Source organism: Parambassis ranga, chromosome 21 (genome assembly GCF_900634625.1).
Source record: "Parambassis ranga chromosome 21, fParRan2.1, whole genome shotgun sequence".
NCBI lineage: Eukaryota > Metazoa > Chordata > Actinopteri > Ambassidae > Parambassis > Parambassis ranga.
The window spans coordinates 12,759,582-12,780,282 of record NC_041041.1 but is presented as its reverse complement, the minus strand read 5'-3'; the positions used below and the strand labels follow the sequence as shown (position 1 = coordinate 12,780,282).

The 20,701-nt window shown below is 41.2% G+C and overlaps 1 protein-coding gene across 1 annotated transcript in view; it reads left to right on the top strand.

The window, feature by feature from the left end:
* Nucleotides 1–20,053, top strand: part of tanc1b (tetratricopeptide repeat, ankyrin repeat and coiled-coil containing 1b) — a 79,867-nt gene extending 59,814 nt beyond the window's left edge. The window contains exons 11-26 of the mRNA XM_028393056.1: nucleotides 882–1,113; nucleotides 1,389–1,555; nucleotides 3,773–4,380; nucleotides 5,570–5,678; nucleotides 5,900–6,022; nucleotides 7,187–7,423; nucleotides 7,533–7,718; nucleotides 8,279–8,357; nucleotides 13,776–13,909; nucleotides 14,071–14,194; nucleotides 14,278–14,453; nucleotides 14,544–14,676; nucleotides 15,480–15,571; nucleotides 15,966–16,112; nucleotides 16,928–17,028; nucleotides 17,475–20,053. Of these exons, the coding sequence (XP_028248857.1) occupies nucleotides 882–1,113; nucleotides 1,389–1,555; nucleotides 3,773–4,380; nucleotides 5,570–5,678; nucleotides 5,900–6,022; nucleotides 7,187–7,423; nucleotides 7,533–7,718; nucleotides 8,279–8,357; nucleotides 13,776–13,909; nucleotides 14,071–14,194; nucleotides 14,278–14,453; nucleotides 14,544–14,676; nucleotides 15,480–15,571; nucleotides 15,966–16,112; nucleotides 16,928–17,028; nucleotides 17,475–19,032 (4,206 nt within the window). The 3' untranslated portion in view covers nucleotides 19,033–20,053. The remainder of the gene's footprint in view (nucleotides 1–881; nucleotides 1,114–1,388; nucleotides 1,556–3,772; nucleotides 4,381–5,569; nucleotides 5,679–5,899; nucleotides 6,023–7,186; nucleotides 7,424–7,532; nucleotides 7,719–8,278; nucleotides 8,358–13,775; nucleotides 13,910–14,070; nucleotides 14,195–14,277; nucleotides 14,454–14,543; nucleotides 14,677–15,479; nucleotides 15,572–15,965; nucleotides 16,113–16,927; nucleotides 17,029–17,474) is intronic.
* Nucleotides 20,054–20,701: the final 648 nt, after the last annotated feature.

Here is a 20,701-nt window from a genome sequence, read left to right as displayed (position 1 = left end):
CTCTGCACCAGATCACCCTGTGTTGCATAACATTTCACAGCTTCTAAAGAGGATATGAGAGCATATTGTTTCTGCCTAAGGAAGTTCCAGAGCTCAGAGGTCCATAACAGTAAAATATACAAGACGCTGTTCAAGGTTGAAGAGTATTGTCTCCTAATACCAACACTGATGACAGATTTATTAGTTCATGTTGGTTATTTTTTTCGTTTTACAAAAACATGTAATATAAGTACACATTCTGACCTGGTTTGTAACATTTTTATTTACCACTCTATAACCTCGAGGCTTTAGTCAGTAGCATTTCTAGAAGCTAGTTATCAGTGTTGATGGCGCAATCAGCCACAGTGCCTGAGTTTTAGCCAGCAGAGGAACAGGTCACCAGCACCTCCTCTTGCTGCCCCTGGAAGTGTGTCAGCTCCTCCAGGTTGGACTGTAATTAGTACAGAGCCAGGCATCCCAAGGGCATTTCCCTTTTCTTCTTCCCCACCTCTGTCCCTTCACTTTCCTATTAAAACAGACCCCCTCGGAACACTGCAGCAACCTGCTCAGACACAGAAGTGTCTTATTTTAGAACGTCACCCGGGATGTCCTGGCTCCTCTTTATAGAGTTTATCTGCTGTGTGGACTAGGGTAGATAAAAGCATGTTTTCAACTAGGTTTAAGAGATTATATATGACTTTATGGAGGCTATTAGTCTAAAAAGGCATCAGGAAGATTGTGTCGTCGTATTTGTGTTTTTGTCACAAGAGACTTGAACAAAGGTTACTTAACTTTTCCAGCTTTGAAAAATAAAAAGACTAACTTATGCTCACATTATTATTACTGTTTTAAGTATTAAACCTTGCCTTCAGTTGTTTTTTCTCTTCCTCTTTGCATTCCAGGTTGTGGCATATCATTATTGCCAGGCAGATAACACATACACTTGCTTGGTACCAGAATTTGTACACAGTATTGCAGCCCTGCTGTGCAGAGCACACCAACTCAGTGCATACCGGGAGCTGTTACTGAAAGAACCCCACCTCCAGAGCATGCTCAGTCTGCGCTCCTGTGTCCAAGACCCCATGGCTGCTTTCCGGAGGGGAGTCTTGGAGCCACTAGCCAACCTTCGTAAAGGTAAAACAATGTAGCCTCATTTTCAGTATTTAACTTTTGTTGGGTGGGTATATTGATTTTGATTGGTTTACTGGTTTCCCTCACTTTCACTCACTTAAGTATTTAGTGTACTGTTACTACTACTGTAACTGAGTAACTGGACCTTTTTTGAGAGGTTAGTGTGTAATAAAGCTTCTCTCACCACAGGGCATTTTAAGTTGAGCTAATACTTCTAAGAGTTCTACAGTACTTCCACACTATCTTACCACTCTTGGGTCTTGTATGCACATTTGCAGAGCGGAGAATTCCAGAGGAAGACCACATAATCTTGATAGATGGCTTAAATGAAGCTGAGTTCCATAAGCCCGACTACGGAGACACCATTGCCTCCTTCATCACTAAGATTATCGCAAAGTTCCCTTCCTGGCTTAAACTGGTGGTCACTGTCCGAGTCAACCTACTGGTAAGGAAGAAGAAATTATTAACAATGCATTAAGCCAAGCAAGACAAATAACAAGCTATTCACTGTCATTCAAACACATCAAACAAATTCTCTCTACTATAGCAGAATGTAACAAACCTCAAGTGAAATCTACTGTCACATGCTGAGACAGTCAATAGCTGTCATCAGACCCTGTAGATTGTGACAAGCATGAGAGCTGCTCCTGTGTGTCACATTGTACTCTCTTTAGATTCAAGCGTATCCAAGGAAGTTCAGGAAAGAACTGACACACAGTGACCAGTGAATCAAGACTGTATGTCAGAAAAGCACAGTCCATCAATGTAAGCAGGGTAACAAAAGGTTCACCAGTTTCAGAGATGTGCCTATGTTAAACCCACAGTGGAGATAGCTGTGGCTTTGACACGCCTGATGATCCACATGGCAGCTGATTTTCTTTGCTGGCACGATGTCAGTTCAGCCCATTTGCTTTAATCCTGCAAGTGCGCATCATTTGGAATTCAGTTCATACCAAGGATCTTTTAGTGTGCTAAATCAATATAATGTAAAACCAATATTTCATATTCACCTCTTATACACTTCTGATAATCTGTCAGGATCAGTTTAAGATAACTATTTGTTTAAAAAGGAAAGAAGCAGGCTTTAATGTACCTTTGAACTCACTTACATCCTTACCGCAAAAGACAAATTTTGTTTTTCTTTAATCATCTTACTGCTGCACCTACACTTAAACCAGTGACCAGCCATACTGCAGTGCCCATTGATTCTAATTCTTAGTGAGTTATTCACACTCAGCACCATTACTTATATGAACAGATTTTCAACTGTGTTATTCATACAGATATTTCTGTCTATCTATCCAGACTCTGGGAAAGGTTGGTCTCAGTTTTACTAGATCATATTTCAAATAATAGGTGTTAGTGTGGCTCAACAACTCTAAAATCTAAGGCCTTGGTTCCTCCTCCTTCAAAAGGATGGCATACTGAAGGAGTTTAAGTTTCTCAGAGTATTGTTCATGAATGGGGTAACAGAGCTTTCCCCCTAAAATCAGTTTAGACATTTGGATAATCTGAGAGGAACTGAGAGGAGCCAGTTGAGGGGATTCAGAAACCTGGGTGCCCCTTACATGCCAGGCTTCAGGCCCTACTCAGGTCTCGCTATAGGGTTTATATATCCCTGCTGGCCACATCTACAAAGAGCTGGATGTAGTTGCTGGGGACTATGAGGCCTGGGCATCTACACACCCCAATTTGTACCATGGTAATGTGTTTGAATTGTTTCCAATTTGTTTCCAATTTGTTCTCAGTCCTCTCTTGTAATGAATAACTAAGACTCAACTCACACATTGCCAGCCTAGATAGAAAAGGAGGAATCGTCCTTGTACTGTAACCATGGTGAGGACAGATAATTCTCCTTTGCAAACAAAGCTGTGAAAGCACTTTTGATTTGCAACCACAGAACCATAGTTGTGTGTGGAGGTGACATGAAAGTGTCATGAACAGACAAATAGGATCCCACCTTGGAGGAAGGGTTGCGGTCTGCCTGTGCTTCTTGCTAGACTAATATCTGACATACCTGTGAGGTGTTGTATGCACTTCAACCATCTTGTGGATTATGATCCTAAAGTCCATGGATGTGTGTTGGTGTGTATGTGTCTGTTTGCTGTACCTAGGCATGATGGGTAAGAGAAGTGTTATCTCAGTGAGGCAATGTTTCTCTAGCCTCAGACAGGCAGAGGATTGGAGGATTAAGGTGCATTGATTTCTCCAACCCCTAGGGCATAGATTGAAATGTGAGCACAGGCTCAGACCTTTACTTGCCTGCTAGTCAGCATCTCATCCATCCCCTGCCTCTTAATACTCACTTTTCCCCAGTCCTGCTTCCCTCCCCATAGCCACATTTTCAACAGCAACAAGTGTCTGTTTTGGCCTGATAGCTCAGGATGTTAGCTTCCCTACTGCTCAGAGAAAACTCTTACACAACACACACAAGCAGACTTTTTAATAGCAGCTCAAGATGCAAAAAGTGTTCTATTTGTCTGTTGTACATAATAAAAAAATATCCCTGACTTTTATTTATACCTCTGATACCTTACTGCAGTTAAAAACAATAAATGCACATGTGGTTTTTGTACATTCTGCTTTTTTCAGTAACAAGGAAATGGCAGTTGGAATAAATGTTATTAAATATCACTGACTGTCTTCATCTTGGCTTTCACAGGAGATCACCAGCCTTCTGCCTTTCACTAAAATTTCCCTGGATGACTTCTCTGACAACAAAGAGATAAGTAATGACCTCAATGCCTATATCCAATACCGCATCAACGGCAGCAAGGAAATCATGAACAATATTAGCCTGAATGGCAAGGCCGATCCTGTTACAGTTGGCAAGCTCAGCAGCCACCTCATATCCCGAAGCCAGGGTTCCTACCTGTATCTCAAACTCACTCTGGACCTGTTTGAGAGAGGTCACCTGGTGATCAAAAGTGCCAGCTACAAAGTGGTCCCTGTTTCAGTGGCTGAACTGTACCAGTTGCAGTGCAACATGAAATTCATGACCAATTCAGCCTTTGAGCGCTCACTGCCCATCCTCAACGTGGCTCTTGCCTCACTACACCCCTTGACTGATGAACAGCTTTTTCAGGCCATCAATGCTGGCTTCATCCAAGGTGAGCTGCAATGGGAGGACTTCCAGCAACGCATAGAGCTGCTCTCATGTTTCCTCATCAAACGGCGGGATAAGACACGGATGTTCTGCCACCCCTCCTTCAGAGAGTGGCTGGTGTGGAGAGCTGATGGCGAGAGTACAGACTTCCTCTGTGACCCCAGGTCAGTTCTCTGCTGTGAAAGTTAATGCAGTAACTCAGCTGCTCTCCTCCAGGATTGTGCACTTCTATTACAGGCCTAACAAGTCCCTAATGCATTTAGAAAATATTCTTGCAATGCATGACAGATAGACCTCATGCAGTCTGCAGGAGAGTACAAATTAAGGAATAGTGAAGTAGGAGAGTTTTTTTTAAATAAAATCTCCGTACAATACAGTCTTTTTGAGTCAAGCTGGGTGCACTGCTTAAATTCCTCCTGTTAAATGAAGACAATAACAAAGCAGAATGCACTTAGTACACACAAATGTTGTTTTTTTTGTTTTTTTGCTCTAGATAAGTCGCTTGTAGTGTGTGAATCATGGTTTCTCTTTTGCATGTAAGCAAGAGCAAGAGTGTGACTCACTTCCCGGAGTCAGAGAGGAAACTGTGTTTGAGATTTATATATAAATGGAGTGCACGTGTACTGAATTTTTTTTATAAATAGCCAAAATTATTTACAGCAACACTGCTGACACTGCTAACTTTGTAGGGATGTTATAATATCAGAAATTATGTTAATGGTAGCAGTTTGTAAGATGTAAGATTCTGAAGAAAGGACATAATACCATACTCACCCATTCAACATCCATAGTACATTGTGCTGTAGAAGACGGGAAACTTCAAAATGCATAATCACAGCTAGTTGCAGCTATTACAGATTTTAGTCATTCACTCCCAGTAAGTTGGCAGACAGTGATCAGTCTCTAAATGGAGCAGAGCCAAGCTTCACATTCTGGTCATTCACAGCCCTCCAACCTCGTCATTAAAAAAGTACAAAGGCTTGTAGTCTGGCACAGGCAAAGCACATACACACAAAAGCTTGCTGTGCCGCCTTTCTGTATGTGCCCAGGCAAAAATAGAGAAAATTTTAACCAGATCAAAGTGATCTGCACTCATGCATGCCCTTTTAATGAAGTTCTGCATTAATTAGTGCCAAAGTGAAGAAGGACAGGAGAACCCAGGGGTGTTACACCATTCTCCTTTCAGTGGGGCATGGCTCAGCATTTTTAGCATCACACCAGCACAGAAAACATTTACATAATGCAGAGGTGCTCTTCCACACTAGAATAAATTAAGACTTTCACATTGTATGAGGCAGATGGTCATTCCTAGACTTCACCGCTGAATCTCCTGTGTTTTGTTTTCTAACCCAGAACTGGCCATGCTCTTATGGCTTTCATGTTATCCCGCCAAGAGGGGAAGCTGAATCGCCAGCAGACAATGGAGCTGGGACACCACATCCTCAAAGCACACATCTTCAAGGTACAGCTGTGGAACCTACATATTCTTTACATCTGTCTTTATTTGAAATCCATCCCTGGCAGGAAATTCCTGGTGTCAATCAAATAAGAAGGGAGAAAGCCATGTGATTATATGGACAGAAACAATGACACAGCGTGTGCAGCTCCACACATATTATGTTTTTGTGAATTCATATATGCATTGGTCTGTGTTTCTTTGTGTGTATGTGTACACGTGTGCAGGGCCTGAGTAAGAGAACAGGTGTTTCATCCAGTGTGCTCCAGGCTTTGTGGATAAGCTGCAGTGCTGATGGCCTTTCTGCAGCCTTGGCCTCCCTGAGGAACCTCTACACACCCAATGTCAAGGTAAAGATGTTTTCCATATCTTCTCAGGCAGCTGCTGGAAAGCAGCCTATTGGCTGATTATTCATTCATTCATTTTAATGCATGGGCTAGTTTCAGATTTCAAATGCAACATTTTGCTTTTGCAGTAGTATCATTGTGTTTTTTTTGGACATTTGTCACTCATCACTCACCCTTTTATGAGTTGTGTTAGTTGTACATGTATCATGTATAAGTGACGCTTGTTGACTCATGAGTTGTATACTAGATATTTTTTCCGGGCTTTCTCATTCTCATTTAAGTAACATGGGCAATTAGAAACATTTGAAAGTAATTGGGAAATGGATAGAGTAGGAGTATGTTTAGGAAAACCTAAACATAGTTTATCTATTGACATTTACACTCTTGGATGTCTTAGCTTATAGTTAGAACCAAAGTTTTATTAAAATTCTAATCTAATACAGCTGCTTATGTACTGCCTTGTTTTGAGGTGGAGATAATCATCATCTTTACTAGAATAGCTATTATGTCAAAATTCTGGATCGAAGTGCAGTTATCATTTGTTTTTCTTTTTGATATCAATTCAGTTGGATCCCATCTCTTGTTGTATTAGTTATTGTGTAAATGTGTAAAATAACTCAAATAGACATTTACAGGATGACCTTGTTCTGTCCTCTGGGAAGAAAATAGAGAATTACTGTTAATTTATTCTACAGATGATCCAACACACAATTTCATCTCCTGTCATCGGATACTCAATTTGGCTCTGTGCTTTTGTTTGACTAAGCGTTTATTATTGATTTCCTCATCACTGAATAACGTCACATCTGCATAACACACGTAATAATTGCATTCTGTGGCCACTTTGTTTGGTGTCTGACCTTTGCTGGGAGACAAAATCTCTACACCAGGCTGTTTAAATTTGGATTTGGTGATACAACAGTTTCTACAAATCCTGGTCTTGAGAGAAACAGCATCATGTTAATATCTTTAGTCTTTTTGCAGATCACATTAATCTGTAATCCTGCTAAAAGGAAATACACATTACTGACACACTGTTTTACATAAATGAGTTAATGCAATAAAAGTGTTTACAGATAATCTGTACAGATGCACAGATGGTAATACTTTGATACTGTAGTTAAAACACCGGCTGTCTGTGTTTGCATGTTGGTTCCTATTAACCAGGTAAGCCGTCTGCTGATGCTGGGAGGAGCAAACGTGAATTACCGCACAGAGGTCCTGAACAACGCGCCCGTGCTTTGCGTCCAGTGCCACCTCGGTCACCAAGAAATTGCCTCACTGCTGCTTGAGTTTGGAGCAAGTGTAGATGTTATGTCTGAAAATGGTATGAATCCCCTGTGCTTCTCAGCCGCTGCAGGACACCTGGGATTGGTGATACTGCTCTGCAAGAAAGGGGCCAAGGTAAAGAGATCACTACTGCTATAGCAATTTGCCTTTTGGACAGTGGACATCTGCTCATGACTACCTGCCCAGATTCCGTGTGAAACAAAGCATCTTGTTTTTCTCTCAGGTTGATCATGTAGATAAAAGCGGACAGTGTGCTTTGGTCCACGCTGCTCTACGGGGACACCTTGAGATCATCGAGTACCTGCTGGGTCTGGAGTGGAGCGCTGAGGGCCAGCAGCAGGACTGCTCTCTGAAGAACAAAGCTTTGCAGCAGGCTTTGATTGCAGCTTCAAGCATGGGACACACACAGGTCTGACTTACACACAGTATCTGCACTCATAAAATCTCAGACAGATACGATTAATAAAGCTACATTAAATGATTACACATGCAAGAGGAAATCTTGCATGAGTATCTTTTCTTTCCTGTAAAAAAAGAGGACCACAGATAAAATCTGAGCACATTGTGTTCTGAGTGATGATTACTTCAAGATTGAAGTGTGTTCAGCTTTGTATGTCTAACAGCTGGATTCAGGGATCGATCACAGTTCAGTGCCTTTAACTGCACAGGTGCAATGTGGTGCTTTTTGGCTTTCTCATTAGTTGGAATGGGGTCCTGAGCCCTGGCTTAGAATAACAGAACTGGGCCAAGCTAAGCTGTCAACCTGCATGTAAAACGAGTCTCTGTTAAAGTTCAGCTATTAATCACATCAGAGTCGACTCACATTGGACTTCATGTAGTGATTTAGGAGTTCTCATCTGCTGTGTTTGATTTATAATAATTTGGAATTCTGCTTTATTTTGTATACGGTTCCCCTTCTGATGTGTTATCCAGAAGAAGTATGATATTAATCTGCATTTTTTTTGGCAGGTTGTGAGTGGCTTGCTGGCATTGAATAATGACCATGCTGTGCAAATTGATAGTCATGACACTCTGTGGGGAGAGACAGGTATGTTCTCATCAATCTTTTTGCATTACACAGCTTTTTTCGTATTATCACCTGCTGTTTTAGCATTCTGGACCAATGCTGCTGTAATTGAATGCTGCAGTGAGAAAGCCCTGTTATCTCTGCTCTCTAAACTAATGTTCTTTGTTTGATGGGGAGTAGCTTTACCCAAGTGTGTGTGTGTGTGTGTGTGTTTGCATTTTTGTTGGCTGCTATATGTTCTTCTGCTCTGTCTCTACAGTCTGGTAAAAGAATTACTTATTGCTGTCATGTGGATTTCTACTTAGAGTTCAGTCAGCACAGTATCTCCTTTGAACTTTTTCCAACAGGCAGCTGCATTTAAATGGGAGAAAACCTTCAGCAACACTATGCTTTTTTCTATGCTTTGTCATCTGAGTCACTTTTAGGTATACAAGGCATATCAATTAATAATACTGCTGATACTTGGTTAACCATTTTTAAGATTTTTAAACTTCAAAAAAGTGAAGGTAGTAAGGGACAGAAAGTTTGCATTAATGGGAAACTGATTGAGGAAATGGTGCAAAAATTCAAGTGGCACAGCAGGGAGTAACAACGTTGAAGGAGCAATAGGGTGGCTTTCAGCTGTAAGAACGGTAACATGACAGCTGAGCAAAAGAGTTTGACAGATATTACACAGTAGACTACAAGGCCACATAGCCCTGGAAAGGTCTAGGCTGTGTAGCTTTGTTTGGTGATAACATTGTTTCAGCCTTGATGGACTAACAACAGAACAGTTTTTATTTTCTTTTTACCAGTTTTAGGCCTAAAAATACATCTGACACATTATGTAAGTCTTAGACGTGCAGAGTAGTGTTGGAACTACAAAGTCTGTGACGTGTTTGAACATCATAACATCCCTTCTTATTTGATTTCTGCAGCCACATAATCACACTAGAATAGATAAAGAATTTTAATAATAGCCTCTTTGTGTGCATAAGCCAGCAGGATTTAGCAGTAAAATATTTTGGTGATTCAGGAATGTAGGTCAGCCTATTAGTGGAAAGGTTTGTCCACAGTGTGGTTAACTCCTGTTCATGAAGTAACCTTTTTACTGTCCTGGGACTGGATGAAAAAAGATCAGAGAAATATTCAGAAATATTAAATAGGGCATTAGGAAAAGTAGGAATTAAACTAGGGATCGTCTGAACCACCTGTTTTTTAATTCAAAATACTAAGTCCAGTGGCTGAACTTCAGATAAAATGCAGCCACAAAAATAATACAAATAAATAAACTAAATAAAAGCATCCACAGCAGGAAGCAACTTTTATGCTCATATCAGACAAATACAGCAGACATTAGCACGTAAACTGCTTTTATTCAAAGACTTTCAGTGGCTTGGTTGTATTTCTTCTTTGGTGATTTGTGGATCTGATAGGCAATAGGCAGTCATCATCATAAATCAAATCAAAACTTAAAAAAAAGGCTTAGCACCAAAACCGTATTCATGGTGCCACATCATGGTGAGGTATGTGAAAATGTGTAAAATATATTGAGGGGCAGCTAACAGAAAAATTTGGGTAAAATGTTACCACACTTATTTACATACATATACTGGTGGTATTTCCTGGTAGAGACATATTACCACTATAATTGTACCAAATATCAACTCTCCATCTTGCATATTTACAGACCAGTGATGCATAGAAGTTGGAAAAATGTTTGCGTTTATTTGTTTTTGGCCATTTTTATGCATTTATCATGCACAAACTATTCATGATATGAAAAATGTGTTATCCCTGTGCAGCAAACACCAGATTCCTACATGCAACAGAGACCATGCAGTAAAAGCTTAAACTTGGCTGAAAGCAAATCGACCAAAGAATGAGAAAAATAAATGAAATTTCAAAGGGCTGTATTTTGCAAATTATTACACTTACAGACCTAAAACACTGGATTTCTCCATAATATCGATAGATGTGAATTTTATGAAAGATATCTGACGGGGTCATCCTGAAGCCCTGGATGATTTCACATAGAATGACCTAATAGAAATAAAATAGCACTTAGCACATTGAGCTGTGGCATCACTGATGTAAAATAAAATGATATCTTTCAGCCACCTGGTACTCATTTAAATTGACAGGCTCATCTTTATTCAAGGAGAATAGATTAGTAAACACAATTATGACCATCATGTGCTGTCCACTGGGCTAAGCTTGAAAAAAAGAGTTTCTGAATATTTAGTGGTGTGTTGCACATTGTAGTAAAATGACTCCACTTATGTTGACAGGCAGCAGAGGTGAATAGCACTAAATGATACATTACATTACTTTCACCTTAAATCCTTTTCTTGCCATTCAGCTGCAGGTTTAATAATGCAGCCCTTGTGCTGTGGTGCACAGAATCCTGAAATATCCCTTGAAATCCACCATTTCATTGTTGCATGTGAAACGATACTCGGATGACAACCTGTGAAACTTCACAGCATATTTAAAATTCAATGGAACATTACATTTCGATGCAAATGGGCCCGCTGTCTCTTGTGTTTAAATAGAGGCAGATTGGATTGTACATCTGTGCAAGCTCCATCTTTTAAAATCCGCTTTTAGGATGCAAAACACTTCCCTGTTATGCAAAAAAGGTAATTTAACTGCACAGGATCACTGGAGCTGTTGTAAACACACAACAGCAGGATGGCCCCAAGGCAGCTGATCATTTGTGAATCATAAAACTTAATATTTTTTTTAGTTTCTGCTTCTGATGATATATGGTAGATACTGCTTTAAATTACTGTCAGCACCTGTTGCTATGACAATAATTCATTACAATTTATGTTTGTTTTGAGTCCAGATTTATACTATATTTACTGTTTGTATTACTTATTATTTTGCATGATTGAGTTACCTTTTATTGCTGCTTTGACTTTTTTTGCATGTCTTATCATTTTGATAAAGCTTTCTTACTGCTGCAGTCTGGCTGTAGTGCTGGACTACAGCCAGATGCTGGACTGCCCTCTTGTTGGGAAGATTCTGAATATGTACAGTATAAAATGTAAAATAGTGCTATTACAGTTATAGCACTGTTAGGTAGTTGTGCAGCAATCACCAGATTCCTCCTTGCAACAGAGGCCGAGCAGTAAAAGCTTAAACTTGGCTGAAAGCAAATCGACCAAAGACTGAGAAAAATGAAATGAAATTTCAGAGGGCTGTATTTTGCAAATGGTTACACTTACAGACATAAAACTCTGGATTTCTTCATAATATTGATAGATGTTCATCAGTGAATTTTTTGAAAAATATCTGACGGGGTCATCCGGTTGATGTGCTTGAAGATGGATGATTTCACATAAAATGACCTATGAGGCTTTCAGTACCCCACACACAGCATGTAGCCATTCTACAATTCAGTGTCTGTGGTTTTCTCATTTTCATTTGATATTTTGTGAATAATTTGAGCACATAGAATTTCATTACTCAATGGGTGGCAAAGGTTGCTTATGCTTTTTGAAAAGATACATGTCTGTAGTCAACATTTTGGTGTGATAACCCCATTACAGTCACAGCTAAATTATTGTTGTCAGCTGGTAAACTTTCCCTCGTCAATGGAAAAAATGCTCATATTAACCTATATTAATCTACCCAATGAGATAATATGGGTAGATTATACATTTCCTAAATACTTAGAGTATTCAGTATTGCAGTGTTTGTAATGTGTATATCTCATGCTTACTGATGCCACAGGACTAAAAGACAAAAGATGATTTAGGCGAAAACGGCAGGAAAATGTGTGTGATTAAAAGTTTGAAGACCTCCAGTGTCCACTGTACTTGTCAAAAGTATTCAAAAAAGAGCTTGACTGAAAGCTCAGTGTCCCCTTTAAAACGATACCAAACATGATAATATAAATTACTAAAATATGTCCTTAACAGGGGCAACCAAGATATGCACCAGTGTCAGGAGAAGGTAACTTTTACAGCAGATAACAAAAATTTAGCTGTGACTTCAATAGGGTTATCATACCAAAATGTAGACTACAGACATGTATCTTTTCAGTTACCATCATGTTGTCTAGCCCATGGACTATATTTAAAAAAACATTCTGACTATCTTAAGGAAAGTAGACTAAGAAACTATAACAGAAGAAGTAATGAACTGAAATATGAAATAAGAATGTCGGGTCGTGACCTCTCTGTTGTTGCTGAGCGTGGGGTTCTATGGCATGTGGATGAAGTGCTGCTGGAACAGGGCGTTAGGATTTGTTTACCTTGTTAATCTATTTAACAGACAATGATTTAGAGTCTCCTCCTCATGACACTGTTGAGTTAGCTTGTAGGTGGGCTAGAGGAGTACACAGGAGAGTTAAGATGAGGCTGATGAATAGCTTTCAAAACATAAGACGAGGAGAGACCACATGGATAAAAGTGAAGCTGCAAGACACACTAAGAAATTTTAATAAATATCATCAACTATTAACTTATATGGGAATAGTTTCTAAGAATAAAATGAGTTGTGCAAAAGCAGGCATCAGTCTCAAACATCAACAGTCAGCACAGCTGTTCTGTTTTTTTCTTTAGTCCTGGGCCATCCCAAGTGTTGCTAATGTCGCCCCCTGAGGCATAAACAGCCTAAGTTTAGCTATTCAGAGTCATTGTTCTGTTCTGTGAGGAGGATATCCATATTTTGAGCAGATGGAGGGTGGGGTTTTTTTTGGCCCTGATGACTGTTCATCCAGATGGATGATGTCAGTCAGACATGGAGGCTCAGCGCCACCTTAAATCTCTGAGGTGATTGTGAAAGTAGAGCTGCTTAGACTCTTACGGTGGACCTCATTTTGTTTGGATAACCAGCGCTTATTTAAGACCAGTCCATCTGCTGAGCTGTAAGCATGGCATCATTACATGAGTCTGTTTTTTCTTTATGATCTACACTTAAAACAGTATGTTAGATATTTTGTGTAAAATCCAATTCCAGCTAATCTTGGTCTGAAAAAAGATAGTTATCAACAAGAATGGGTGTTATCTGTTTGTTTTCTGTTCTCATATAGAAGCATAGTTTGCTCCTCTGTTCATATTTTCATGGTAAAGAATCTCAGAGATTCGTAGTTGGAGTCACTGTTAGAGCCAAAGAGAACATTACTTCAGTGAACTAAAAAATGTTTAATAAATGTATGACATGATGAATGATGACTAGCTTACTGGATAGATTTCAGCAAAGCAGTGCAAGTAATACATCTAGATGTAATGGTGGTCTTTTCTGCTGCTTGATGGTCCCTCACCTTCAGGACAGTTTTCCACCTCATCACAGTCCAGGTGTCAAGAGTTTTAGGATCTTCAGATGGTTTCCAGAGGTGTTGCTGAGTCCATGTATTTAATCTTACTGCTGTACTGGATTCTAAGTGAACAACTCCGGCCAGCGTCATTCCTCATAAAATGTGTGTTTGTCCGCTCTGCTTTTCTTTAGCCTTGACTGCTGCAGCTGGGCGGGGGAAGATGGAGGTATGCAGCTTCCTGCTGGAGCAGGGGGCGGTGGTGCAGCAGGTCAACCGACGGGGGGTGTCTCCTCTATTTTGTGCCGTCAGACAGGGACACTGGCAGGTGAGACGCTCAGTGGCTCTTTTGTTTCATCCATCTGTGTCCACAGTAACCATGCTGCTTCAAACCTCCATTACACCGTCACACATTTCTACTTCTTGTGGGTCTTGTGTCTGCACACAGAGACTGTTACATTAACAAAACAATGTTTGTGTCTGTCTTAGATTGCAGAGCTGCTGCTACAGAATGGTGCTGACATTAACATTAGTGACAAACAGGGCAGGACCCTACTCATGGTGGCTGCCTGTGAGGGTCACCTGAGTACTGTAGAGTTCCTGCTTTCTAAAGGTGAGCTACAACAATACACAACATCATCAATGAGCAGTGTGTATTAACGTGAGGTGCTTAATGCCTATCGATTGTCTTAATAGGTGCATCTTTAACTTCGATGGACAAGGAGGGATTGATGCCTCTGAGCTGGGCATGTTTAAAAGGACATAAGAATGTTGTACAGTTTTTGGTGGAGAAAGGTGCGGTCATTGACCACACGGACAAAAATGGACGGACGCCGCTGGACCTTGCTGCCTTCTATGGGGATGCAGAGATTGTAAGTAAAATAGGCTGCACACACTACCCTAACCGTAGCATTTTCTGTGCCTGTTGCATGTTTTTTAAAGCAGTTTGCGGTCTCTTGTAGGTCCAGTATTTGGTGGAAAGAGGAGCGGTGATAGAGCATGTGGACCATAGCGGGATGAGGCCTCTGGACCGGGCCATAGGTTGTAGGAACACGTCAGTGGTAGTGACCCTGTTGAAGAAAGGAGCCAAGCTGGGTAAGTTAGAAAAAAAACTACAGCCTAGAATAAAAGCAACTAAAAATGTAGAGCATTTTGTATATTTATTACCCACACAAAGCATATATGTTGCTCTGTGTGCCAGGACTCTGCTGTCAGATTGTAAAATGCCACCTGGTCATCTGTTTGGACTGTGGTCCCTAGAAACTGTCTGCTGTTCTTTCACGTCTCACTAAACACAGAGTGTTTTGTGTCGGGCTTGTTTCTGCCTCCCTCACTATCTCATGGTACTAAGAATAAGCTCAGACAAATTTTGTGGAATGTTGTGGAAAAACTGCTTCCATTCCTGCTTTTCACTTGCTGTTCAGTGTGTGTATGTGTGTGTCAGTTCCATCTCTCTGCCATGTGGTGCTTGACTAATTTAAGAATGTGAGTTAATCACCAAATGACATTCATAAAGCTATCACCACTCTGCTGTCTTAGAGAAAAATAGGCTGGGCCTTTTACATTATTCTCTTGAGCACAGTCTGCATGCATTTGCTGGTGAAAATACACATCCAATTGGAGCTGAGTGAGTGACACATAAGTATATATTGTCACGCAGCACTTTTTTCATACATTTTTCTCTCACAACAAAATGACGCCTCTTGCTGCTGCATGACCTCTTTTCTCTCCACTCTTTCTTAACTGCCCTCACTAAACAAAGGCTACAGAACGTCTCCTTACGATCGATCAGGTACAATCTTTAGGTAACTTTATCTTGTACCAGTTTGAAGAGAATACTGTGAACATGTGTGCACAACAGAAACAGCACTTTAAACGCATGCCTTCTGCCTCCACAGGGAATGCAGCTTGGGCCATGGCTACTTCTAAGCCTGATATCCTCATCATCCTTCTTCAGAAGCTGATGGAGGAGGGAAACCTACTTTACAAGGTAACATGCAGCCGGTATAGAAATGACCACCTGTCAACAAATGATGTCATGTGTTTATCTAAACTGAAATAATATAATTTTAATTAACATAGTACTAAACATCTATCTAAGGTAAATGATTACATGTGCATGTTCTGCACCACTTCCCAAAGGTGCTGTGATCGATGTCTGACATTTAACAGATTGAGTCTTGTAGCAGAAAGGACAAACCTGTCAGGTGTAACATATTAGTGCTGCTGTGTGTGATTGATGAGCAGGGAGGGCTTGAGCCAGAGAGCAGATATAATGGGAGTAGTCTGGTGAATACCTTGCCCTGCTTCTCTCTGCCTGTTTTTTTTCCTTTCTGGATCTGTCCTCTTCCTCACTGTATGTCTGACCTCTGTGTGTCCTCCAGAAAGGGAAGATGAAAGAGGCAGCCCAGAGGTACCAGTACGCCCTGAGGAAGTTTCCAAGAGAAGGCTTTGGCGATGACCTGAAGGCATTTAAAGACCTAAGGGTCTCTCTGTACCTCAATCTCTCCCGCTGTCGCAGAAAAACCAATGTAAGCCTCTCGGGCGACTCCTCCACTTTCTTTCTTTTGTTCCTGCACCCGTGTGGTATTTTTAGCATGATCCTTCAATGACTTCAAATAAGCCTCTCATCAATTTTTTGGATGCAGTAATAGTTTAATGACGTTGCTGTTAAATGGATGACAGTTCCATGGAAAGTAGCTCCAATTGTTTCAAAATGCTATGGAAAAAATGAATCTCTGAACATGTGCAGGGAAGCTTGTTAGTGTTCACATGGTAAACATGAAGGGGAGGCTACAAATATGCCGGGCAAAATACTCAAATCTCCTGAAATCTTGTGAAACTATTTTAACCTCTGCCAGCAACAGTCGCATTTTACAGTGTGAGGTATGTTAACAATTAGATCACAAGAACGCTTTTTCTAGACATTCTATGGTTAATTATTTTCTCAGGATGATTGTTTCTGCAGAAAGAGTTTGTTTACATACATCCCGGTCATGCAGGAAGAGTCTTTGTAGTGAGCCAGGTGTTTATGCGATTACATGCTGCAAGCCAGCAGAATATTTGAGTCAACACAAGGACCTCTTGTTTTGTGTTCCTATGGTTGCTCCACCTGCAGTGGCTGCTGGTATTTTATCTGCTTCATGCAGAGAGAATCAAGTGTTGGAGAGATGTTGCAAAGACCAAATTCCACCATCATCTAATGTTTGACAGCAGTATGTCTGTGATACAAAGCAGAGTCAGTGCTGCATGTAAAGGTGCTCTTAAAAGAACAAACCACTTAATTCATTCAGATATATAATATAATATAATAGATGTATTCACTGCTACACTGCTCTTTCTGTAGGATTTTGGTATGGCTGAGGAGTTTGCAACAAAAGCACTGGAGCTGAAACCCAAATCCTACGAGGCCTACTATGCCCGAGCCAGAGCTAAAAGAAGCAGCAGGTAAGCTATTCAGCAGCAATCTGGGAACAGCCAGCTAAAACTGACACATAATGTTGGAGGTAATAAATGTTGAACAGAAGTTACTTTTACTGAAAATACTGCAGCACAGAAAGAGGCAGGAAGTAACTTCACTGAGGAAATGCACGTCAAATATTTTTAGACGTCGATTTAGTGTTATTAATAACTTCAAGTATGACATGACCTGCACGATTTAGAAGATGAAAATGTGCAGGAAGAAATGAGGCCAAACAGACCCTTGTGATTGTGTGTTGTAGTAACATGCAGCTAGATTTCAGGAGAGGTGCATGTGACCTTATGAGATCTGGTTGGTTTGCAAAGTAAGTGTTTGACATCGAGGCCAAGAAAAAATCTATAGAAAATGTCAGAATGATGTAGTTCTTGTGTTGCTCTGCATCTCGTAATCATGCCTCTCTCTTTGCTTACAGACAGTTTACAGCAGCCCTGGCTGACCTGCATGAAGCAGCCAAGCTGTGCCCCAATAACCGGGAAATCCGTCGCTTGCTGGCTCGAGTTGAGGATGAGTGCAAACAGATACAGCGAACTCAGACCAAAGGAAGCTTCGCTGGAGCTGCAGCTGCGTCCAGCCAGGCATCAGGAGGCCATGAATCTGACCAGGAGCAGGACGAAGGACAGGAGGACCCCTCAGAGCACAGCCTTGCTCGAGGTATGGAGGCCCAAAGAGACATTCTGGAGGAGGAGGAGGAAGAGGAGGAGGAGGCTATGCAGCATGACAGGATGGGTGAAGCCTGCTGGTCCCAGAACAGTTACCCCTTCCACAGAGTCTTACCGGCTGAATCGGCAAATGTCAACAGCAGTCTGGGACATCAGAGTCTGACGCCCAGCTCACCCACAGGACCCAACAGGCTTCCTCCCCACCGATACCCTCGAGAGCACAGGGAGGCTCTGGCCCAACAAGGTCTGGTCCTACAGCCCACCAAGCAGGCACAGATTGTCAAGACCAATCAGCACCTGAGTTCCATGCAGGCAGTAGGGGGACGTTCTGCAGGAGCCAAGTCTCAGTATGCACCTTCAAGTCCTTTACCCAGCCGACATATATCCAGCGTACTAAAGCCAGGCCCCGGTATTGACATCAGCCCTCTGCCAGCACCTCCTTCAGCTGAGGAGCCTGTGTATGGGAACCGCATGATGATGGCAGCTGCCTCCACCTCCATAGGTCACAGCTGTGAAAGTGAGAACCTCCATAGCACCCAGGTCTCCTACTCATCCAAAAGTCTGGGACAAGATCGATTGTCTGCTTCTTCCCTTGATGGGCTGGCCTGCTCTGGTCCTGGACTCCAGGGGAACCATGCAGACCCAGGAAAGGAAGGGCTGTGTGGTGCAGTAGGATCTCAGGGAGGGAGCAGCAGCAGCATGCGTGTGTCCAGCTCCACCAGCAGCCTGGCATCCAGCAGTAGTCTGTCAGACAGCGGCAAGCTGGGTCCTGATGTTCGCACTAAGATTTCTGACAAAACCAAGCACAGCCAGCAGGCCAGCTCCACAGCAGAGTACAAACCCAGACCCTTCATGGGCATAACCGACAGGACGGCACGATTTCAGCAGCAGCAGCTGCAGCAGCAGCAGCAGCACCATGGCCTGCAGAGTCTGCAGTCTGCCACTCGCAGCTGGTTGAACCACTCCTCCTCTGATGGCCTTGTGTGTCACAACATGTCAGTGGCTGGCCTGCAGCCCGTCGACTGTGAGCTGTCTTACAGCAAAACAGTGAGCACTTACCAGGAGCAGCACAAACTTCCACCTCAGGGTGGCATGGCAATGAGTAGCTTACAGAATGGCATGCATGCCAAGGAATTCACAGAGAAGTTCTGCCAGGCTGCCAACTGTTACAAAGAGTCCAAGCCAGTGCTGGCTATACCACATGCATTCGTGGACAGTAAACCCAAGCAGTCTGGCCTAACCCGAGATAATCCTGCCATCCACGTAGCATCAATGAAACCAAAGCGGTCCTTTATAGAGTCGAATGTGTAGAGATGTTTGTCTCTTACAGTCTTCAATGCACATTCAGAGAAAAATTTAAAGCGAGAGAAATGTTTTTGTTTTTTAAATCAGAGACAGTCTCACTGTAAGTCGTTACAGTTTTCAAGCTGTTTGTTTTCCTGTGTGAATAAAAACACCAAGCTCCCTCCCAATCCGCCGCACAGGCCTGTCAGCTTCTGTTACATGACAACATGTCCGCTGTCATTCAGCCAAGCTGGAGACATTGCACTGAAGGAAGTATTTGGAAATGTACAGTACAATCCTGATTGTTGACACAGCGACGGCGAGCACTTTACACACATTTAGGCCGTGCAAGTGCTTAAACAACATATTGAGTTACAGCATAATGTTATTTTCAGAGTGGAACTGTGGTTATTTCGTTCATGGTGCTGAGAGACGAAGAAAGAAGAAAGTCTGGGGTGGGCATTCCTGTGTTATAGAAGGATGTTGTAGATCCTCACGTTGTGTATATTCTATAAATATGTACTTTTCCTTCTTTTCAGTGAAGGTCTATGTTAAGTGTATTGACAGGTTCAGACTTGTGTATTTTGAGTTTTAGGCACAATGTTGTTCAAATAGTGCTATAAAATAAACATTTGTTAAATATATTTGTACATTATATAAAATCACCATTAACACTGAACTGAATTCCTTTCTGTATCTGCTTGTTGTTGCTGTCTAGTTTAATTTATTTACAGCGCCAATGGCTTGGTTAATTGTAAAAGCAATATATTTTATATAGTTATTTTTGCACAGCTACTAAGACATTTTATGATTCTCAATAATGTTGAGATTTATGTGCATGCTACAATTGCAGTTTATATTACAGAGTAAAAAATAAAAAAAAATAAAAATGGTGTTTGGGGCTCAGTGACATCAGCTCTATTTTATTATGTACATTAAATGCAATTGTTGCCATGTTTTCAGTATTGTGAGCTTTATTAGCTGTGATCACATACTGTAATAGAACATTACTGCCATAACCACCATGGGAGAGAGAAATAAAGACCCACTGAGGAAAAACCAACGTCTGCTTATGTTTGTTCTATCAGAGCACAGAGCTGATCATGTTAAAGAGAATAACTGTCATTAAGAGTAAACATACAGCTGTTTGTTCACTGCAAGAAATTAGAACAAATCAGCAAAGTGAAGTATGTGCTGTATAGCAGCCACATTGCAATTAAAGAGTTTAATTTTATTATTAGTTTGATTGCTACAGGCAGAAATAAAAAAGGCAATACTGATAATACTAATACTGATAGTATTGCATTGCTGAAATTCATCTGATTAAATGTTATTTTATTATTTTGTCTGCATTTTAAATTATAATTTATCTTTCTTATTTTTCTGCCACCTGATGGTAGGACCAATAACTAATGATTTAGTTATCGTTTTATTTAAATTTCCCCGTACTTCATATCAGTCCCGGGAGTTGCAGAGACATGATACGTCGCTAAAAAAAAACGTAGGTGACGTCATCCCGTTAGTGCCGAACAGATGCTAATCTGCTAATCTAAGTAATTAGCAGTAGCTGCTCCTCCCTCACAAGAGCTGCGGTGTTCTGTCGGTGTGCACAGACGTTTCAGTTCAGGCCTTTAAACGTGTTTGTTTGTCACAGTTTGTTAGCGGCTTTTCAAAGTGGAGCTTGCAGCGTCTGTTA